Raw genomic sequence first — 19175 nt, forward strand, 5'->3', positions numbered from 1 at the left:
TCATTTCTTTTTATGGCTGAGTAATATTCCATTATATATATGTACCACATCTTCTTTATCCATTCCTCTGTTCATGGACATTTAGGTTGCTTCCATGTCCTGGCTGTTGCAGATAGTGCTGCAATGAACATTAGGGTGCATGTGTCTTTTTGAATTATGGTTTTCTCTGGGTATATGCCCAGTGTTGGGATTGTTGGGTCATATGGTAGTTCTATTTTTAGTTTTTTAAGGCATCTCCATACTGTTCTCCATAGTGGTTATATCAATTGGATTTTTTTTTTTTAACTTGAACTAACTTTGTGTTCCTAGGATAAGTTTCTAGGATAAATTCATTCCTTGGATAAATATAGTTATTTTATTGCAGTATTGGGTGAAATTAGGTGTTTTATTTGGCACTTTTTGAATTATATAAGATTGGCCTGTAGTTTTCTTAAGTTGTTCTCATTTGATTCTGTTTTCAGGCTTTTCGTTTAAAAGAAAAATAAGCTCTGGAACATGGAAATTACCTGCTTTTTATAAGTTTAGTAGAATTTGTCCACAGAAGTGTCTAGGCCAGGCCAGGTTCTTCTTAACTAAATAATTTTTTTTTATTGAAGCATAGTGTACACACAGATTCAGTTGTTTTAATTGAGTAATATACATACCATAAATGTACAGGTCACTGGAGTTTTACAAGCTGAACACTCCCTTGTAACCAGCACCCAGATCAAGAAACAATGCATTATAGGAGAACCCTAGAAGCCCTCCTGTGTCTCCCTTCAAGGCACAATCCCTCTGTCAGGAGTAACTACTATTCTGATTTCTAACAGAGACAGGAAAATCTTGGGAAGAGTATACAGAAACTGTAGTTGATTGAAAGGTATGTTAGTCTGTTTCTTGAGCCTAAAACATTTCCTGTTGACTCTAAGGGCTTGCCATTTCTTATACACAAGTTATTTTCGTATGTATTTGAGTACCATTGCAACATTTGCTTTATATGTTGATTCAAGATAGAGAATGAGTGAGTACTTTATTCCTTTTTCCTTTTATGTCTTAGTGATACAGCTTGGGAACTACCAGTCTTAGACCAGTACTGTTCATTAGGACTTTCTGCAATGATGCAGATATTCTCTAGTTGTACTGTATTTGACTGTTGAACTACAAGTTATATTTGATTGTTGAGCACTTGAAACATGACTAGTGCAACCGAGTAACTGAATTTTTGATTCTATTTAATTTTAATTAATTTTGAAGTTAAATAGTCACATGTGGCTAGGCACTACTGTATTATACAGTATAGCTTTAAAATTTGAGCCAGCTAAGGCATGGCTATTCTCATCTTGTATATTTGGGGAGAGCCTGGCAAACATTAGAAACTAGTGTTTGGAAAATTGTTAATTTTTCTGTCTGTGTCCTTGCCTGGAATGTTCTTGTCCTTGTAATGTCCCCTTCCCTTTCCTCTTTACCAAAAGCAAAGCTACTTCTTACTGTGATGCTGAAATTGGTACTTCCCTCATGAGGAGTCCCTTGAATGTTGGAGCAGTTAGATTTTTGAATAGATCTTCTTAAGTTGGCTTTGAGCTTTCCATCATCTGAGAGCATCTGAGCTTTACCTATTTACTACTACCTGGAACTCAGAAGCCTTTAGGTTACTTGATGAAATGTTTAGCCTCATCAAGAGAGAAGGAAACTAGTATTAATTGTGATGCCAGAATATAGCTAGAGGAGGAACGTACAGAAGAGGGATATGTGACTTAAATGTTGTTTAGCATTTTTTATTTTTGGAAGTTTTTTTTTACCCTAATATGTGGCAACTAGTGAGAGTAAGAATTCAAAGAATAATTGTTACCTCGTGACTTTATTTTATTGATAGAACCTTTATTGAAGACCTTTTCATAAAAATACCTGCTATATTAAAAATGTCACATTTGCAAGTTATAAAGCTTCATAAATGTTTTGAACTACCACCCATTTTTAAGAGCACTACTAATACTGTTATATTGTTCATGTATTATTTTCCTATTCTGTTGTCCAGTCCCCATCCTGCGTAATTTCTTTCCCTTCCTTTTCAAAAAAAAAGCTTTATCACATACGTATGTCTCCCCAAACACTATATTTAAGTTTGCTTCTTTAAGTTTTACAAAAATGGTGCTGTACCATAAATAGTTTTTGTTCCGCAATTTGGATTTTTCACTCAGTATTCTTTCTGAGTTTTATCTGTGTTGCCAATTGTTGTAGTTCATTTATAATTATACTCTGCTGTGTGAATCTACCATATATATAATACTATGTAATATAGAACACAGTGTATGTAAAACTCTGTTGTGTGACTATACCACATATTTTAATTCATTTCTTGGTGCACATTTGAGTTGTTTCCTTTTTTATTGTTATGAACAAAGCTGCCATGAACATCTCTTTTTTTCCTTGTTTGCTAAGTATATGTTTTCAGTCGTGAATGGTGTTGAATTGTATTATTTACTTTAATCTGTGGAGATAATTAGTTTTTTCTTTCTAATCTGTTAAGGTTGTTAATTACCTTTTTAGATGTTCTCATGTTGAAATACCCTTGCATATTGGAATAAACCCAACTTGGTCATAGTGTTTTATCTGTTGGGCTTGATTCGCTAATATGTGTTTTTGAGATTTTGTATCTACTTATGAGTAAGAGGGGTTTATAATTTTCTTCTGTCTTGTCATATCAAAATTACAATGGCCTTGTGGAATGAGTTGGGGAATAATTCCTCTTTCTATTTTCTGGTGGACTTGTATGACATTGGAATGATTTGTTCTTTGAGAGTTTGGTAGAATTAACCTGTGAAACTACATTCAGGTGTGATGCAGAGATTTAAGTACTGGTTCAGTTTCTGTAGGACAATTTCTTTGTTTTTATTGCTTCTTGAGTCTGTTTTGATGAGTTAATTTTCTTGGAACTTTTCTGTTTAAGTTTTAAATTTAGTAGTATAAAGTTCATGGTAATTTTTATTTTTTTATTGTGGTAAAAAGCATATAACAAGAGATATTCTCTTAAACTTTTTTTTTTTTTTTTTTTTTTTTTGTGGTATGCGGGCCTCCCTCTGCTGTGGCCTCTCCCGTTGCAGAGCACAGGCCCCAGACGCGCAGGCTCAGCGGCCATGGCTCACAGGCCCAGCCGCTCCGCGGCACGTGGGATCCTCCCAGACCGGGGCGCGAACCCGGTTCCCCTGCATCGGCAGGCGGACGCGCAACCAATGCGCCACCAGGGAAGCCCATCTCTTAAACTTTTAAGTGTACAATATTACTGTTAACTACAAGCACAGTGTTCAGTAGAACTCTAGAAACTTTATCTTACATAATTGAAACCTTATATCCATTTAACAGCACCTCCCACTGTTTTTGAGGTTATTTCCTTTTAAAAAAATTCCAAATACTGTTCATTTATGTCTTTTCTTTCTTTCCCTTCCCCCTGCCTCCATCAGACTTCTAGTGATTTGTCACTCTGGCAAGTCTTTCTTGGTTTCTTTAAAAAAATTTTATTTTTAATTGAAGTATAGTTGACTTACAATGTTGTTGTAGTTTCTGGTATACAGCAAAGTGATTCAGTTATACATATGTATACATATGTATGTTCTTTTCAGATTCTTTTCCATTATAGTTTATTACGAGATATTGAATATAGTTCCCTGTGTTATACACTAGGACCTTGTTGTCTATTTTATATATAGTAGTTTGTATCTGCTAATCCCAAACTCCTAATTTATCCCTCCCTCCCCTTTTCCCTTTGGTAACCATAAGTTTGTTTTTATGTCTGTGAGTCTGTTTCTGTTTTGTAAATAAGTTCATTTGTATCATTTTTTTAAGATTTCACATATAAGGCATATCATATGATATTTGTCTTTCTTTTTCTGACTTCACTTAGTATGATAATCTCTGGGTCCATCCATGTTGCTGCAGATGGCATTATTTCAGTCTTTTTTATGACTGAGCAGTATTCCATTGTACATATATACCACATTTTCTTTATCCATTCATCTGTTGATGGACCTTTAGGTTTCTTCCAAGTCTTGGCTATTGTAAATAGTGCTGCTATGAACATTGGGGTGTATGTATCTTTTTGAATTAGAGTTTTCTCCAGATATATGCCCAGGAGTGAGATTGCTGGATCATATGGTAACTTTTTTTAGTTTTTTAAGAAACCTCCATACTGTTTTCCAGAATGGCTGCACCAATTTACATTCCCACCAGCAGTGTAGGAGGGTTCCCTTTTCTCCACACCCTCTCCAGCATTTATTATTTGTAAACTTCTAAATGATGGCCATTCTGACCCATGTGAGGTGATGCCTTCATTATAGTTTGTTTGGTTTTTTTTGTGTGTGGTACGCGGGCCTCTTACTGCTGCGGCCTCTCCTGTTGCGGAGCACGGGCTCCGGACGCGCAGGCTCAGCAGCCATGGCTCACGGGCCCAGCCACTCCGCGGCATGTGGGATCTTCCCGGACCGGGGCACAAACCCGTGTCCCCTGCATTGGCAGGCGGACTCTCAACCACCGCGCCACCAGGGAAGTCCCTCATAGTTCTGATTTGCATTTCTCTGATAATTAGCAATGTTGAGCATCTTTTCATGTGCCTATTGACCATCTGTATGTCTCCTTTGGAGAAATGTCTATTTAGGTCTTCTGCTCACTTTTTGATTGGGTTGTTTGTTTTTTTGTTATTGAGTTGTTTGTATGAGCTGTTTGAAAATTAATCCCTGGTCGGTCACATCATCAGCAAATATTTTCTCCCAGTCCATAGGTTGTCTTTTCATTTTGTTTATGGTTTCCTTTGCTTTGCAAAAGCTTGTAAGTTTGATTAGGTCCCATTTGCTTATTTTTGCTTTTATTCCTATTGACTTGGGAGAGTGATCTAAGGAAACATTGGTAAGATTATTTCAGAGAATGTTTTGCCTGTGTTCTCTTTTAGGAGTTTTTGATGCGATTTGAAAAGGGATTTTTTTTTTAAACTTTCCCTTTCTGATATTTCATTGTTAGTGTAAAGAAATGCAACAGATTTATGTATGTTAATCTAGTATCCTGCTACTTTGCTGAATTTGTTTATCAGTTCTAGTAGTTTTTGTGTGGAGTCTTTAGGGTGTTCTATATATATTATGTCATCTGCATATAATGACAGTGTTACCTCTTCCTTTCCAATTTGGATATCTTTTATTTCTTTTTCTTATCTGATTGCTGTGACTAGGACTTTCAGTACTATGTTGAATGGAAGTGGTGAGAGTGGGCATACTTGTCTTGTTTCAAATTTTAGCGTGAAGGCGTTGTTTTTCACTGTTGAGTATTATGTTGGCTGTGGGTTTGTCATAAATAGCTTTTGTTATGCTTAGATATGTTCCCTCCATACCCACTTTGGTAAGAGTTTTTTTTATCATGAATGGATTTTGAATTTTACCAAATGCTTTTTCTGAGTCTATTGAGATGATCATGTGGTTTTTGTCTTTTGTTTTGTTGATGTGATGTGTCACATTGATTTTGCATGTGTTGAACCATTCTTGTGACCCTGGGAGCGCAGGCTCCGGACGTGCAGGCTCAGTGGCCATGGCTCACGGGCCCAGCCGCTCCGTGGCTTGTGGGATCTTCCCGGACCAGGGCACGAACCCGTGTCCCCTGCATCGGCAGGCGGACTCTCAACCACTGTGCCACCAGGGAAGCCCTATATCCTTTTTTTGATTTCCAATTTCTTTAATTATGAGTGAGAGACACCTTTTTTTTTTCTTTTGGAGAACTACCTATTCTTATTCATAGCCCATTTTTCTACTAGGCTTTTCATCTTTTTTAGTGCTATATAAAATTCTTCCTTTGCCATGTGGATGGCACATTGAGAAGGTTTAAAGTTTGCTTACCACCGAGGTACTTTTTTTTGTAATTTTGACTTGCTTCAAATGTTATTTGCTTTAGAAATGGGTGATGGATCTTCTCGAAGAGATCATTTCATGAGAAGCAGATTTGCCTCTGGGAGGAGTTTGGGAAACAGGGGTAAGTATCTTTCCTTAATCTTTTTCTTTTTTTTTTTCTTTTTTTTTTTTTTGCGGTACGTGGGCCTCTCACTGTTGTGGCCTGTCCCGTTGTGGAGCACAGGCTCCGGACGTGCAGGCTCAGTGGTCATGGCTCATGGGCCCAGCCGCTTCACGGTACGTGTCCCCTGCATCTGCAGGTGGACTCTCAACCACTGCGCCACCAGGGAAGCCCTTTCCTTAATCTTCTGTTAAATAGTTGAATAGTGGAATGAATAGAGGCCTTTATGGCTGTTCAGTGCAAGGTAAAATCTTTTATAACTTAGTGTACAGTAGACTTTGTTGGGATAATGAGGGTTTTTTTTAATGTCTGTTTTTTTTTTTTTTTTTGCCGCTTTACTTTTTTAAGATAGTAGGCAGTAGTTAAATTGACTAGATAGATTGGTTAAAGAGAGTTGCTTCCCAGAGCTTCTTCAGGTGTTGGTGATTATTGTTCCCAGCAATTGGTATGGGAGGAATGTTTGTAAAAGCTCCAAAGATTATGGTGTGAAGGACCTCTTTCTTAAGTTTTATATTTCTCAAGAAAAGACAGTATGGAAAGCAGTTCTATTAGGTCATTAATATTGAGGTTGTTTTCCCAAAATTGGAATTTTTTGTTGTTACTTTTAGAACAGCCAGCACTAGATTTGACAGATAATGACCCAGCAAAATACCTTCCTCCAGTCCGTTTTTAGATTTGATATTGAAATGCTGAAAATATTCTGCACTATGTTTTATTATAGTGCAACAAAGTATTTATTATTAGAACCTCTAATTAATTGGTCATATGGATTTTTAAATAAATTTATTTCTTTTATGGGATGCCATAAGCTACGGTTAATTGGCCATTTTAAATATACATGATACTTATTCTTGAATTTATTAAGTATTATGTTTTGAAAAACGTCAGTCCTTCTAGATATTTTTATTCATTGGAAACTAAAGGTTGATACATGTATTGCATTTGCCATTTGGAAAATTTAATATTTTTAGATACAGTTAACATAATGTGAACTTTTATGTTTTGACATGTTTCTGCTACTAATGGAAATATTTATTTGTTAAATATGCCTATATACATTTTGTTTTTTAAGTCTGCATGTTAAGTAAGAGTCGTTGATGATTTGGAGCATGTAGTTGTGCTAAGAGGTTGAAGTGTGGGTTTTGTTTGCTGCTACTAAGATTAGAAATACAAATACCTTAATATTACACTCAGGGAACTATTTAATATTTAGATATATTTAAAAATCCTAATTTAGAATGGTTTATAATACTTTTTGATGAAGACTTCTAAACATTGTTGAATAAAGCCTTTTTAAATGAGAAAACCATCACCGAGAGAGACTTTATTATAAATTGTTAATTCCATATGTTGTAGGTTGAAATACACTAAATATCTGATCAAAACTCTTTGTAAATGTTAATACTTTAAAAAGTTATCTTTGAAAAGAATCTGAAGAAGAATGAACATATGTGTATGTATAACTGAATCACTTTGCTGTACACCTGAAACTAATACATTATAAATCATCTATACTCCAATAAAATTAAAATAAAAAAAGAAAAAAGTTATCTTTAATACTACATATAATTCTGGAAATTCATAGAAGACCCATGAATATAACCCCTTTCCCAAATGATCCATTTAACATTTTAGCTATTTTCAATCTCTGTGATATTTGTTCTCAGGACTTGCATATCTAGTCACATGGTTTTGAAATTGATTCTTAATTGCTTAACATATATATTGATTAGGTTTTTGTCTTCTGTGAAGTATGGCCTAAAAAGCCTTAACTTCCTGAATCACACACTTCTTTAGAATCTGATGAAAATACTGATAGTTGCATATATGCAATTTTGCATTTGGCATTAGGAGTTTCACAGATCCCTTAACTCCTCTGCACTAGGATATTACAGACAGAGGTAAGACAGTTTATGAGGATCACAAGATAATGATAGTTATCCCAATGATAGTTTGAAGTGGCAGTTTATGACGTTTTGGATGTCTGTTCTAAGTTTTTGTTTTAAATACCTGTGCTGCTTGCCATAGCAACTCTGCCCTCAAAATTCTTAATTTATGGTAGAGAGACACATGGAAAGAAATATTGCTAAAAAAGAGATACACGTAGTATGCTGTGGGAATGTGACTGAAGGATTGACTATGGCTGGAGGACTGAAGGAGGACTTCACTGAAGAGGTGGCTTTTGAACCTGGCTTTTGAAGAGTGAAAAGAATTTTGCTAGGAAAAATAGGAAAGCAGGGAATGTCATGCTGAAGGAACAGCATGTAAGAAGGTAGAAAATATTAGAAGTTCACAATGTGGAGTATGGGAAGTTGTTTTATGAATTAAAATGTTGGGTGTTCAGAGCCGTGTAGTGGGGGATAAAGCTAATAATAAGGCTGATATGAGGAAATACTATGGAGGGGTGGGAGGTAAAGGGGAGTGGTATTCATAGCATTTTTTTCTTTATTATGTAGTCCCTTCCTAATTTTAATTTTAAAAAGTGGAAAGACTGAGAGCGACTGAAGTACTAGAAAAATGAATAAGTAATAAATAGAATAATTACAGGACAGCAGTGTAAAATTTTCAGTAGCAATGACTTTCACATAGGGGTATAATGTAAATAGCTATCAGGGTGAGGTTTCAATATATAGAAAATCAGAGTTGAATTTCTTGATTAAAGGTCACTAGTAAAATAACACCTAGTAGACAGTTGTATTTCACCAATAGTATATTTGTTTTTACTTTGGTGTAATTTAATGATTTTAAAAAGTTGCAGGTGTATTTTATCTTTATAAGTTCCTATACTACTCTCTCCCTGTCCTTGGGAGTTCCCTTAACCCACAGATTCATTTAATTCCTAGTTATTGATGGCACACTTGATTTTGTATGTTGAAGAGTTTTAACTCTATCTGAACTTTTTCAGATCCTGGCGAGTCTAATAAAAGAGAGAATACATCCACAATGGGTGGTTTTGGAGTTGGAAGGAGTTTTGGAAACAGAGGTAACCTGCTTATGATATCTTACAATCAAAACCTAAGTGACCCCAAGTCTTATAGTCTTTGAATTCTGTTTCCCTTCAATATACATAGAAAGTGTGTGCCTTTCCCAAGATTTTATGGAGATCACAAGAGCGTGCTTTCACTTTCCTAGTCATACTTCCAAAGGTGAATTTGAGTCTCCATCTTTACATGAGCAAAAAACCAGTAGAAGCTTTGAAATTACATTTTTTTTCCATAAAAACTTTAAAAACTGTGAAGTAGAACTTAGGTAAGAGTTTAAGATCAAGACCAGTAGTGTGTAGGTGGAAGACTTTCTCAAACATTTTGGAGACCCAGCACTTGACTTTTCTGGGAGAGGTGTATGGAGGGGAAGGGGCAATTGTAGAGGGCAGTAGAATACAATCCTTTTCTGAACCAACTTCAAAGATTGCAAATATTTAAATGAATAAAATAACTCAAAATCCAAGTTTTGTGATATATACTCTTTTTGTAGGGATTATCTTTATTTTGAAATTACATATCTGTTCAAGGAAAAAGTGTCATCCAATCATATATTGAGGCCAAAGGGTACTTACTTTTTATATGCTAATAGGGTATTAAATTTCCAAGAGGTTTAATGCTGGAGGGCACATTAGATTTGTTGAACCTGAGATGTTAAATGACTTGATATGTAGACATTTTGCGTATAGATTTTTTTTTTTTTTTTAATTTACTTTTGGCTGTGTTGGGTCTTCATTGCTGCGCAGGCTTTCTCTGGTTGCAGCGAGCGGGGACTACTCTTTGTTGCGGAGCACAGGCTCTAGGCGTGCGGACTTCAGTAGTCATGGCACGCGGGCTCTAGAGCGCAAGTTCAGTAGTTGTGGCACACAGGCTTAGTTGCTCTGCGGCATGTGGGATCTTCCCTGACCAGGGCTTGAACCCGTGTTCCCGCATTGGCAGACGGATTCTTAACCACTGCGCCACAGGGAAGTCCCTGCGTATAAATGTAACATCTGTCAAACAGTTACTGATTGGTCTCTGTAGTACCAAAGCCATAATTTAATGTATTTTATTATTTAGGTTAGATACTAATTGATAGGCATTGCATATTGACATTAATTTTAACTTACATTTTTCCCTGAGTATCTCTGCAGTAAAGATCATTTTATTAAGACTCAAATTTTTAAAATTTTATGAAATATTTTGATGGATGCTTTCAAAATGAATTTTAGAGATATATCTATATGCTCCAGAGATGCATAAATCTAGACACAAGTTTTTATTAAATGAGAAATTTGAAAGCAGAGCTTGATGAAAGATTGTTTCTTTTAAATTTTATAAACAAAAAGAAGGCAGAATTTCCTTGTTATTGAGAAGGGGAAAATTATTGAATATTGGATTATAATTTAGTTGTATTGTCCTCCAGCAGATGAAGAGATTACAAGTTAATTTATAAAGTTTAAAAAGTTTTTATATTTTGAATAGAAAGTACATCGTGGTTATAGTGATAAATATATACATACACACAGCCATGTACATATAGAGGAATATATGACATTTGAGGTAATATAAGATTGGCTGTTATTTTAATAAACTGACACAAGGAAGAAGTTGTCATACAATGTGTATGAATTCTCATTCACTATTTATATATACAGTTGTATGTGGTTTATACTGTTGTAAAGGGGCATCAAAACTAGAAGTCCCTGTAAAGAGTGTGTTTTTTTGTTTCTGTGTTTCTCTTTCTCTCTCTCTTTTTCTTTCTTTCTTCTACAAAGGTATAGGTAATGATTGTTTTCAGAAATGTGCAAGTTTAATTTTATATTTTTTGTAGGTTTTTCAAATAACAAATTTGAAGAAGGTGATAGCTCTAGTTTCTGGAGAGGTAAGTTCACTGTTTTTTGTAGTGACTTAAGAATTTAGTGTCCAGAGTACATGCTAAAGAGAAACTAAGATTAATTATCTTAGTCTGTTCCAGTTCTGTTTTATTTAAACCCAGTTTTATAAAGCAGCTATAGCCGGAGCCTTAACCAAGAATTCAGCCATCCTAATTTGGCCTATTGTCACCTGCCTTAATTAATCTATAAAGTGCAACTTTGGAATGCTGTGCTTCCTTAAGAAAAAGAGGATAATAGAAAGAGCAAGTCAAGAATCAGAATTCCACTTTCATATATAAATACAATTTGAGACATGTTGGTCTTTATTCAGACTCAAATAAGTATTAACAGTGGAAAAAGATTCATGAGACTATAGATTACTGCTGAAATCAAAGACATTTCTGACAGTCTGGTTTGGAGGAATACAGAGAATGATGAGAATAGAGTAATGTTACCAGAAGGTAGACTACAATAATTAACGGTACTTTTCCAGGAGAGCCTGGTTGAATAGATTTGGGTGAGGCCCTGGAACCTGTATTTAAGAAGCATCCCTGGTGACTCTGATGCCTCTTTTGTTTGGTAACCACTGATCTATGGAATCTTTATAACATAATACACTTTGGAGTTCCAGACTTTGTTTCATGTCCCTGCTCTGCTATCTGCTAGTTGAGTAACATAGAGCAAGTTGCTTAATTTCTCGGAGCCACAATTTCCTCTTCTGTAGAATGGAGACCATTCATTTTATAGCTTGTTAGGCACACTAAATGAGAATGTGTGTAAAAGCACGAAGCTTAGTTCCAGACACATTCATGGTAAACAGTAAATGTCATCTATCTTCATTAAATATTTGAGACTTGATCTTAACTGTGATTCTCAAAATCAAAACCAAACCTACACCTGATCACCTTAAAACCCTTTTGGAACATGGTGGGGTTTTAATGTATCAGTGAAGACTGCTTCTCCAAACTACTGTCTGTCTCATTCTCCCTGCTTTTGTCTGCTTTTTCTCCTATCCTGTTTTAATGAAAACATGAAAACATCACCATTTTTATCCTTTTCCATTTCTCCTTGTCCTAATTTTCCAACTTTTAATTAATATTCAAGATCATTTCTACTCATCAAAGACATCCCTCCCCAGTTGACTCTTTAGTGATGAGCCAGAGTGCTTTTGAGCACAAATTCCAAATTTCTCACAGCACTTGAGAGAACTTCTCTCCTTCAAAATGGTCTACTTTCTTCCTTTGATCTATTTACTTCTTTTCTTTTTAACATCTTTATTGGAGTATATAATTGCTTTACAATGGTGTGTTAGGTTCTGCTTTATAACAAAGTGAATCAGTTATACATATACATATGTTCCCATATCTCTTCCCTCTTGCATCTCCCTCCCCCTCCCTATCCTTATTTACTTCTTCTATTCTCAGTTTTAGTTCCTCTAAACTAAAAAATTGTGTATATTCCTAAAAAATTCTTTCACTCTCACAGTTGTTGGCAAGCCTAGGAGCAGGTTTTGCTATCACTATAGAAACTTTTTCTCTGCACACAGATGTATAGAGTGTTTTGTGGTTATTTTCTCTGCAATTTCATGTCCCCTAGCTGGTATAGTATAGTGATAAGGAGCTCAGACACCTTGGGTTTGAGACCCGAATGCTCCTCCTGTCAGTTGTATTATCTTAAAAAATTTGTTTAACTTCTCTGTATTTCTTTTTCTCTGTTTATAATTTGAGGATAATACCCACCTCGTAAGGTTTTTCTGAGGACTTAAAAAGTTAAAGCAGACTTCATTTAGAGCAGTGCCAGGCAGATACTAAGTTCTGTTTGTTGTTATTACTATTATTTTTATATAATTAATAGATTATAACTGATCTTGGGATCATTGTCTCATTTTTGTTTGTGCTTGGCTTTATTTTTTAACCTACAGAAATTATTTTTTAATAACTTTTTATTTTGAAATCATTTGACTCAAAAGAAGTTTTGAAAATAGTATAGAGGGTTTCCTCCACCCTTCTTCTTCTAATGTAATTGTACCCTTCACCCAACTGCTAATGTCATTAGCCTATTTTAATTCCCAGTGTGGTCAAAATAGCTTTGGGCTTGTTTTAGGAGAACAGTTGGCCAAAGATTATATGAGACCTTTTTCTCCTTGTCAGGCCCCAGATTAATTCTTAGGTTTTTTTTGTTTTGTTTTGTTTTTTTGCGGTATGCGGGCCTCTCACTGCTGTGGCCCCTCCCGCCACTGAGCACAGGCCCCGGACGCTCAGGCCAAGCAGCCATGGCTCACAGGCCCAGCCGTTCCGCGGCACACGGGATCTTCCCGGACTGGGGCACGAACCCGCGTCCCCTGCATCGGCGGACTCCCAACCACTGCGCCACCAGGGAATCCCCATAGGTTTTTCCTAGAAGGCAATAAATATTAGCTAACATCATCATTATTCCAGAATTATTATTCCAAGAATCTTTCCAAAATTCTTTCTTTACTGTTCAGCAAACTTGTCATATTATATCTTGCTTCTAAAAAAGTTGTCTTGATGTTAGATGGCTCTTCAGGAATATTTGTCAGTTGTTGATGTCAGTTCAAATAGGAGCCTGCAACAAGAGCTCTGGGTCATTGTTTATTATAAAACAATATTAATCGAGTAGATTAGTACTTTTGCACAGAAACTTAACTGATAGCTTCTAATCTGTTCGGGCATTTGTGTCATCACTGGGACCTAAAGTTCTCAGGTGCTAAACGTTAGTGATATGTACAAAGATCCCTTGAAACCATCTCGGTATTTCCCAAACATGGCTTTATTGGAATCTTCTAGAAAGCTTAAAGTTATTACTAAAAGTTATAATTTTTTAATTTAGAAAAATCATCCATTCCTTGCTGTCACTCTACACGTTCAAAATAAATATCTGGGCTTCCCTGGTGGCGCAGTGGTTGAGAATCCGCCTGCTGATGCAGGGGACACGGGTTCGTGCCCCAGTCCGGGAAGATCCCACATGCCGCGGAGCGGCTGGGCCCGTGAGCCATGGCCGCTGAGCCTGCGCGTCCGGAGCCTGTGCTCCGCAACAGGAGAGGCCACAACAGTGAGAGGCCCGCGTACCACAAAAAAAAATAAAAAACAAAAAAATAAACATCTCTTGGGGTGGGCTCTTTCCAACTTTCCTAATAATTTTTAGACAGCCTTCAGTGTAGTGATCCTCATACCACTATTTAGAAACCCTGGTATTGTTACTTGATAATGTCACTAAAAACAGAAAGCCAGGATATCCCCCAATTTTTCCATTAAGATGAATAGGGGAAAGTTTGCACATATTAAAAAAACACTGACATCTCAGGTTTAACAGGCAAGTTACAGAAATAATGATGACATTATAAGAAGAATAGTCATGCATTTCTGAGATCCCCTTGACCACTTAATTGTTAGATATTTCTGAAACTGTTTCTAGTTAAACTGATATTTACGAAATTCTTATTTTTTGGCTGTGCTCAGAATTTGACAAATTATACGCTCAACATTTAATATTTAGATATATTAGGTGATTTGTATAGGGAATTGACTGAATAATGTCTTTGTATTTCTGTTGTTACAATTATTTTAAAAATTAAAATGTTCGTATTTTAACTTATGAAGATATTTATTTTTTCTTACTAATTTCTCTTGTGACAGTGCTATTCTTTAGATACTACATTAATGTAAATACTAAAGTAATTATTTAGATGCTATTCACATGTTAAATTTTTATTTAAGAGTCTAGTAATGACCGTGAAGATAATCAAACACGGAACAGAGGGTTTTCCAAGAGAGGCGGTAAGGACCACGTTTTGGAACAATTTGTAATTAAGACAGAGATACAAAACTGAAAACCTGATTTTGGAAGAGCTGAAAGAAAGAAAAATTCTGGTGGTTAAAACCTTTAAAGAAAAATACTTTGGCATATGTTTTATGCTGTTAATATTTGAATTAATATTCAGTAGGTGTCCCTCCTTCTGCTTTCTAATGTCACTGGATTTTTTTTTTCCTAAAACCTCCAGAGTGTGCTGTGAAGTACAGAAGGGGGACTTTGTGAATCTTGGTCAGTCACAGTATAGATGAACTGGGATGTCTTTGTCTCTGAGTAGGATCATTGGAGATATGGGGAAGGGAAGAAATCGTAGACTACTTTTTGTTCACGTCTAGCAGTACTCTACCATACTCTGCTGATCCTCCCTCTAATGAACTTGAGGTGAGATGGTATAAAAGTTATGTTCAATTCTGGGTTATCTATAGGCAGATATGTTAAAATAGCAACAACAAAACTCACAAAAAACTACAGTGAACTTATAAAATTGCTACAGTTGTGCAAATATATGATAAAAGAGTTTCGTTTTTGGAACTGCATGGTAATCAGATATATCATTGTTTTTGCTGCAACTTGGGGGTATCCTTTTCCCTTGCCTATTAGATGTTTGGCTTACTGAATAAATCATTAAATAACAGGCCCTCCTAGTGAAGCTGAAACTTGCTGTGGATTTCAGTATAGCTTTGGTTGAGTTGTGAGGTGGGGAGGAATTTGGTGGTGAATGAGGTATGGCTTATTTGTCTCATAAGTTGAGTCTTTTTATGACAATTGCAGGGGGCCAAACAATGATGGGGAGGAAATTTAACTAAGAAAAAGACTTATTTTTTTTTTTTTTTTTGCGGTACGCGGGCCTCTCGCTGTTGTGGCTTCTCCCGTTGCGGAGCACAGGCTCCGCACGCGCAGGCTCAGCAGCCATGGCTCACGGGCCCAGCCGCTCCGCGGCATGTGGGATCTTCCCGGACTGGGACACGAACCCGTGTCCCCTTCATCAGCAGGCGGACTCTCAACCACTGTGCCACCAGGGAAGCCCCAAGACTCTTTTTTTTAACATTGCTCTCCTCCCCCCTTTAAGAAGCAGTTTTGACAGTAACATTCCTAAACATAGCTCTTATTTTAAAATTTTTGGTTTTCTGCAGAACAGTGACTATCTTCCGTACTATTAAATTTTCTTTAAATCAATTTAATTTATATTTAAGTGAAGCAGTCAAAACCCAGTTGCAGGTCTATGTGCTTGAACCTGGCTTATTGACTAGTGTAGGGTGACTAGCAGGAAGTCATTTTTCAGGGTGTCCCTGATTGCTGTTTTCTTTAGTTGTATACATTTGAGGATAGGAAATTTGCATATAGTGGTTACTCAGTAAATATAAATGTGTGTGTAAATATAACTGTACCTAAGTTTATGTTAAGTGTGACATGATATAGCAACAGGCAGGTGCTTATATCATAAATGTATATAGCTCAGTGATTTTTCAGTAACTGAATACATCTGGGTTCTGTGTTTTCACAAGCATCCAGATCAAGGAATAGAAATTACTGGCTCCTCAAAAGCCCCTTTCATGCTCATTTTTAGTCATTAACACCCCCCTCCCCCAGTTAATCTCTATTCTGACTTCTAGCAGCATAGACTTTTTAAAAATTGTGTACTTAACATAAATGGAATCATACAATATGTACTCTTTTGTGTCTGGCTTCCTCTTAATCTAATTGTGAAATTCATTCTTATTGTTGGTTGCAGTTGTAGATCATTATCATTGCTCTGTAGTGTTCTTTTGTTCTACTGTTCTGCTAATGATAGATATTTGGATTTCTTGCAGTTTTGGGCTGTTTTGAAACTGCTGCTATGAACATTCTAGTACATTTCTTTTGGTGACACTTGTCACTGTTTTGTCTTTTTGATTGTAGCTATTCTAATGGATGTAAAGTGGTATCTCATTAGGATTTTTTATCATTGAGTTATAAATTCAATAGTTGATATAGTTGGACAATATTATGTAAGTTACAGGTGCACAACATAGTGATTCATAATTTTTAAAGGTTATACACCATTTATAGTTACTATAAAATATTGGCTATATTCCTTGTGTTTTACAACATATCCTTGTATCTTTGTGGTTTTGCTTTGCATTTCCTGATGACTATGATGTTGAGCAGCTTTTCATGTATGTATTGGCCATTTGTATATATTCTTTGGAGAAATGTCTATTCAGATCCTTTGCCCATTTAAAAAATAGGGTGATTGATGTTTTTGTTTTAAGAATTCTTTATATATTCTTGATACAAGTGTTAACAGATATATGATTTGCAAATATTTTCTCCTTTTCTGTGGGTTGTTTTTTCACTTCCTTGATGGTGTCCTTTGAAGCACAAAAGTTTAAAATTTTGATCCAAAGTTGCTTGTGCTCTTAATGTCATATCTAGAAACCCTTTGCCCGTTCCAGGGTCATGCAGATTTTCACCTATGTTTCCTTCTAAGAATTTTATAGCTTTCACTGTACTCTTACATTTAAGTCATTGATCCATTTGAGTTCATTTTTGTATATGGTGTGAGATAGGGGCCCAACTTAATTCTTTAGTGTGTGAATAACCAATTGTCCCAGCACCATTTGTTCATGTTTTATATGGACATGTGTAGGTCTAGATATCTTTAAATTTATCCAACTTGCAGTTTATTAAGCTTCTTGGATGTATAGATTAATATTTTTCATCAGATTTGGGAAAATTTCTGCTTTTTTTTTAAGGTAAAATGACTCAACATAAAATTTGTCATTTTAACTATATGTGTATAATTCAGTGGCATTGAGTACTTCTGAAGTGTTGTGCAATTATCACCACTATCTATTTTCAAAACTTCTTCATCACCCATGCAGAAACGTATGTCCATTAAGTTTCCTTCTCTTCCTCTCAGTCTCTGGTACCCTCTATTCTCTGTACTTTGTCAATTTGTCTATGTCTAGATATTTCATACAAGTGGAACCATACAGTATTTGCTCTTTTTTGTTTGGCTTAACTCACTTAGCCTAAAATTTTCAGTGTTCAGGTTGTTGCATGTATCAGAACTACATTCCTTTTTATGGCTGAATACTACTATTCCATTGTATATGTACTTTAAAAAAATCTATTCATCTGTTGATGTACACTTGGGTTTCTTATTACTTTTGGCTGTTTTGAATAATGCTTCTGTGAACATTAATATACAGTTATCTGTTTGAGTCACTATTTTTGCATTTTTGGGGTATATGTCTAGAAGTGGAATTGTCAGGGAATGGGACTGCAGTAAGTTAAAATATGCCACAAAATCACTGCTCTTACCAAGAATCAGCCTTTTTTTTAAAAAAAACATCTTTATAGGAGTATAATTGCTTTACAATGGTGTGTTAGTTTCTGCTTTATAACAAAGTGAATCAGTTATACATATACATATGTTCCCATATCTCTTCCCTCTTAGGTCTCCCTCCCTCCCACCCTCCCTATCGCACCCCTCTAGATGGTCACAAAGCACCGAGCTGATCTCCCTGTGCTATGCAGCTGCTTCCCACTAGCTATCTGTTTTACGTTTGGTAGTGTATATATGTCCATACCACTCTCACTTTGTCACAGCTTACCCTTCCCGCTCCCCATTTCCTCAGTTCCATTCTCTAGTAGGTCTGTGTCTTTCTTCCCGTCTTACTCCTAGTTTCTTCATGACCTTTTTTTTTTTTCTTAGATTCCATATATATGTGTTAGCATACGGTATTTGTTTTTCTCTTTCTGACTTACTTCACTCTGTATGACAGACTCTAGGTCCATCTACCTCACTACAAATATCTCAATTTCGTTTCTTTTTATGGCTGAGTAATATTCCATTGTATATATATGTGCCACATCTTCTTTATCCATTTATCTGATGATGGACACTTAGGTTGCTTCCATGTCCTGGCTATTGTAAATAGAGCTGCAGTGAACATTTTGGTACATGACTCTTTTTGAATTACGTTTTTCTCAGGGTATATGCCCCGTAGTGGGATTGCTGGGTCACATGGTAGTTCTATTTGTAGTTTTTTAAGCAACCTCCATACTGTTCTCCATAGTGGCTATATCAATTTACATTCCCACCAACAGTGCAAGAGGGTTCCCTTTTCTCCACACCCTCTCCAGCATTTATTGTGTCTAGATTTTTTGATGATGGCCATTCTGAGTTGTGTGAGATGATATCTCATTGTAGTTTTGTTTTGCATTTCTCTAATGATTAATGATGTTGAGCATTCTTTCATGTGTTTGTTGGCAATCTGTATATCTTCTTTGGAGAAATGTCTGTTTAGGTCTCCTGCCCATTTTTGGATTGGGTTGTTTGTTTTTTTGTTATTGAGCTGCATGAGCTGCTTGTAAATTTTGGAGATTAATCCTTTGTCAGTTGCTTCATTTGCAACTATTTTCTCCCATTCTGAGGGTTGTCTTTTGGTCTTGTTTATGGTTTCCTTTGCTGTGCAAAAGCTTTTAAGTTTCATTAGGT

At 35.9% G+C, this 19175-nt stretch overlaps 1 protein-coding gene across 1 annotated transcript in view; it reads left to right on the plus strand.

Annotated features, from left to right (window-relative positions):
- The window catches only part of DDX4 (DEAD-box helicase 4), a 79402-nt gene that overhangs the window by 18157 nt on the left and 42070 nt on the right, over nt 1-19175 (plus strand). Inside the window, exons 3-6 of the mRNA XM_024123695.2 lie at nt 5905-5982; nt 8927-9004; nt 10816-10866; nt 14596-14655. Coding sequence (XP_023979463.1) covers nt 5905-5982; nt 8927-9004; nt 10816-10866; nt 14596-14655 — 267 coding nt within the window. The remainder of the gene's footprint in view (nt 1-5904; nt 5983-8926; nt 9005-10815; nt 10867-14595; nt 14656-19175) is intronic.

This window comes from Physeter macrocephalus, chromosome 8 (assembly GCF_002837175.3).
Source record: "Physeter macrocephalus isolate SW-GA chromosome 8, ASM283717v5, whole genome shotgun sequence".
Classification (NCBI taxonomy): Eukaryota; Metazoa; Chordata; class Mammalia; order Artiodactyla; family Physeteridae; genus Physeter; species Physeter macrocephalus.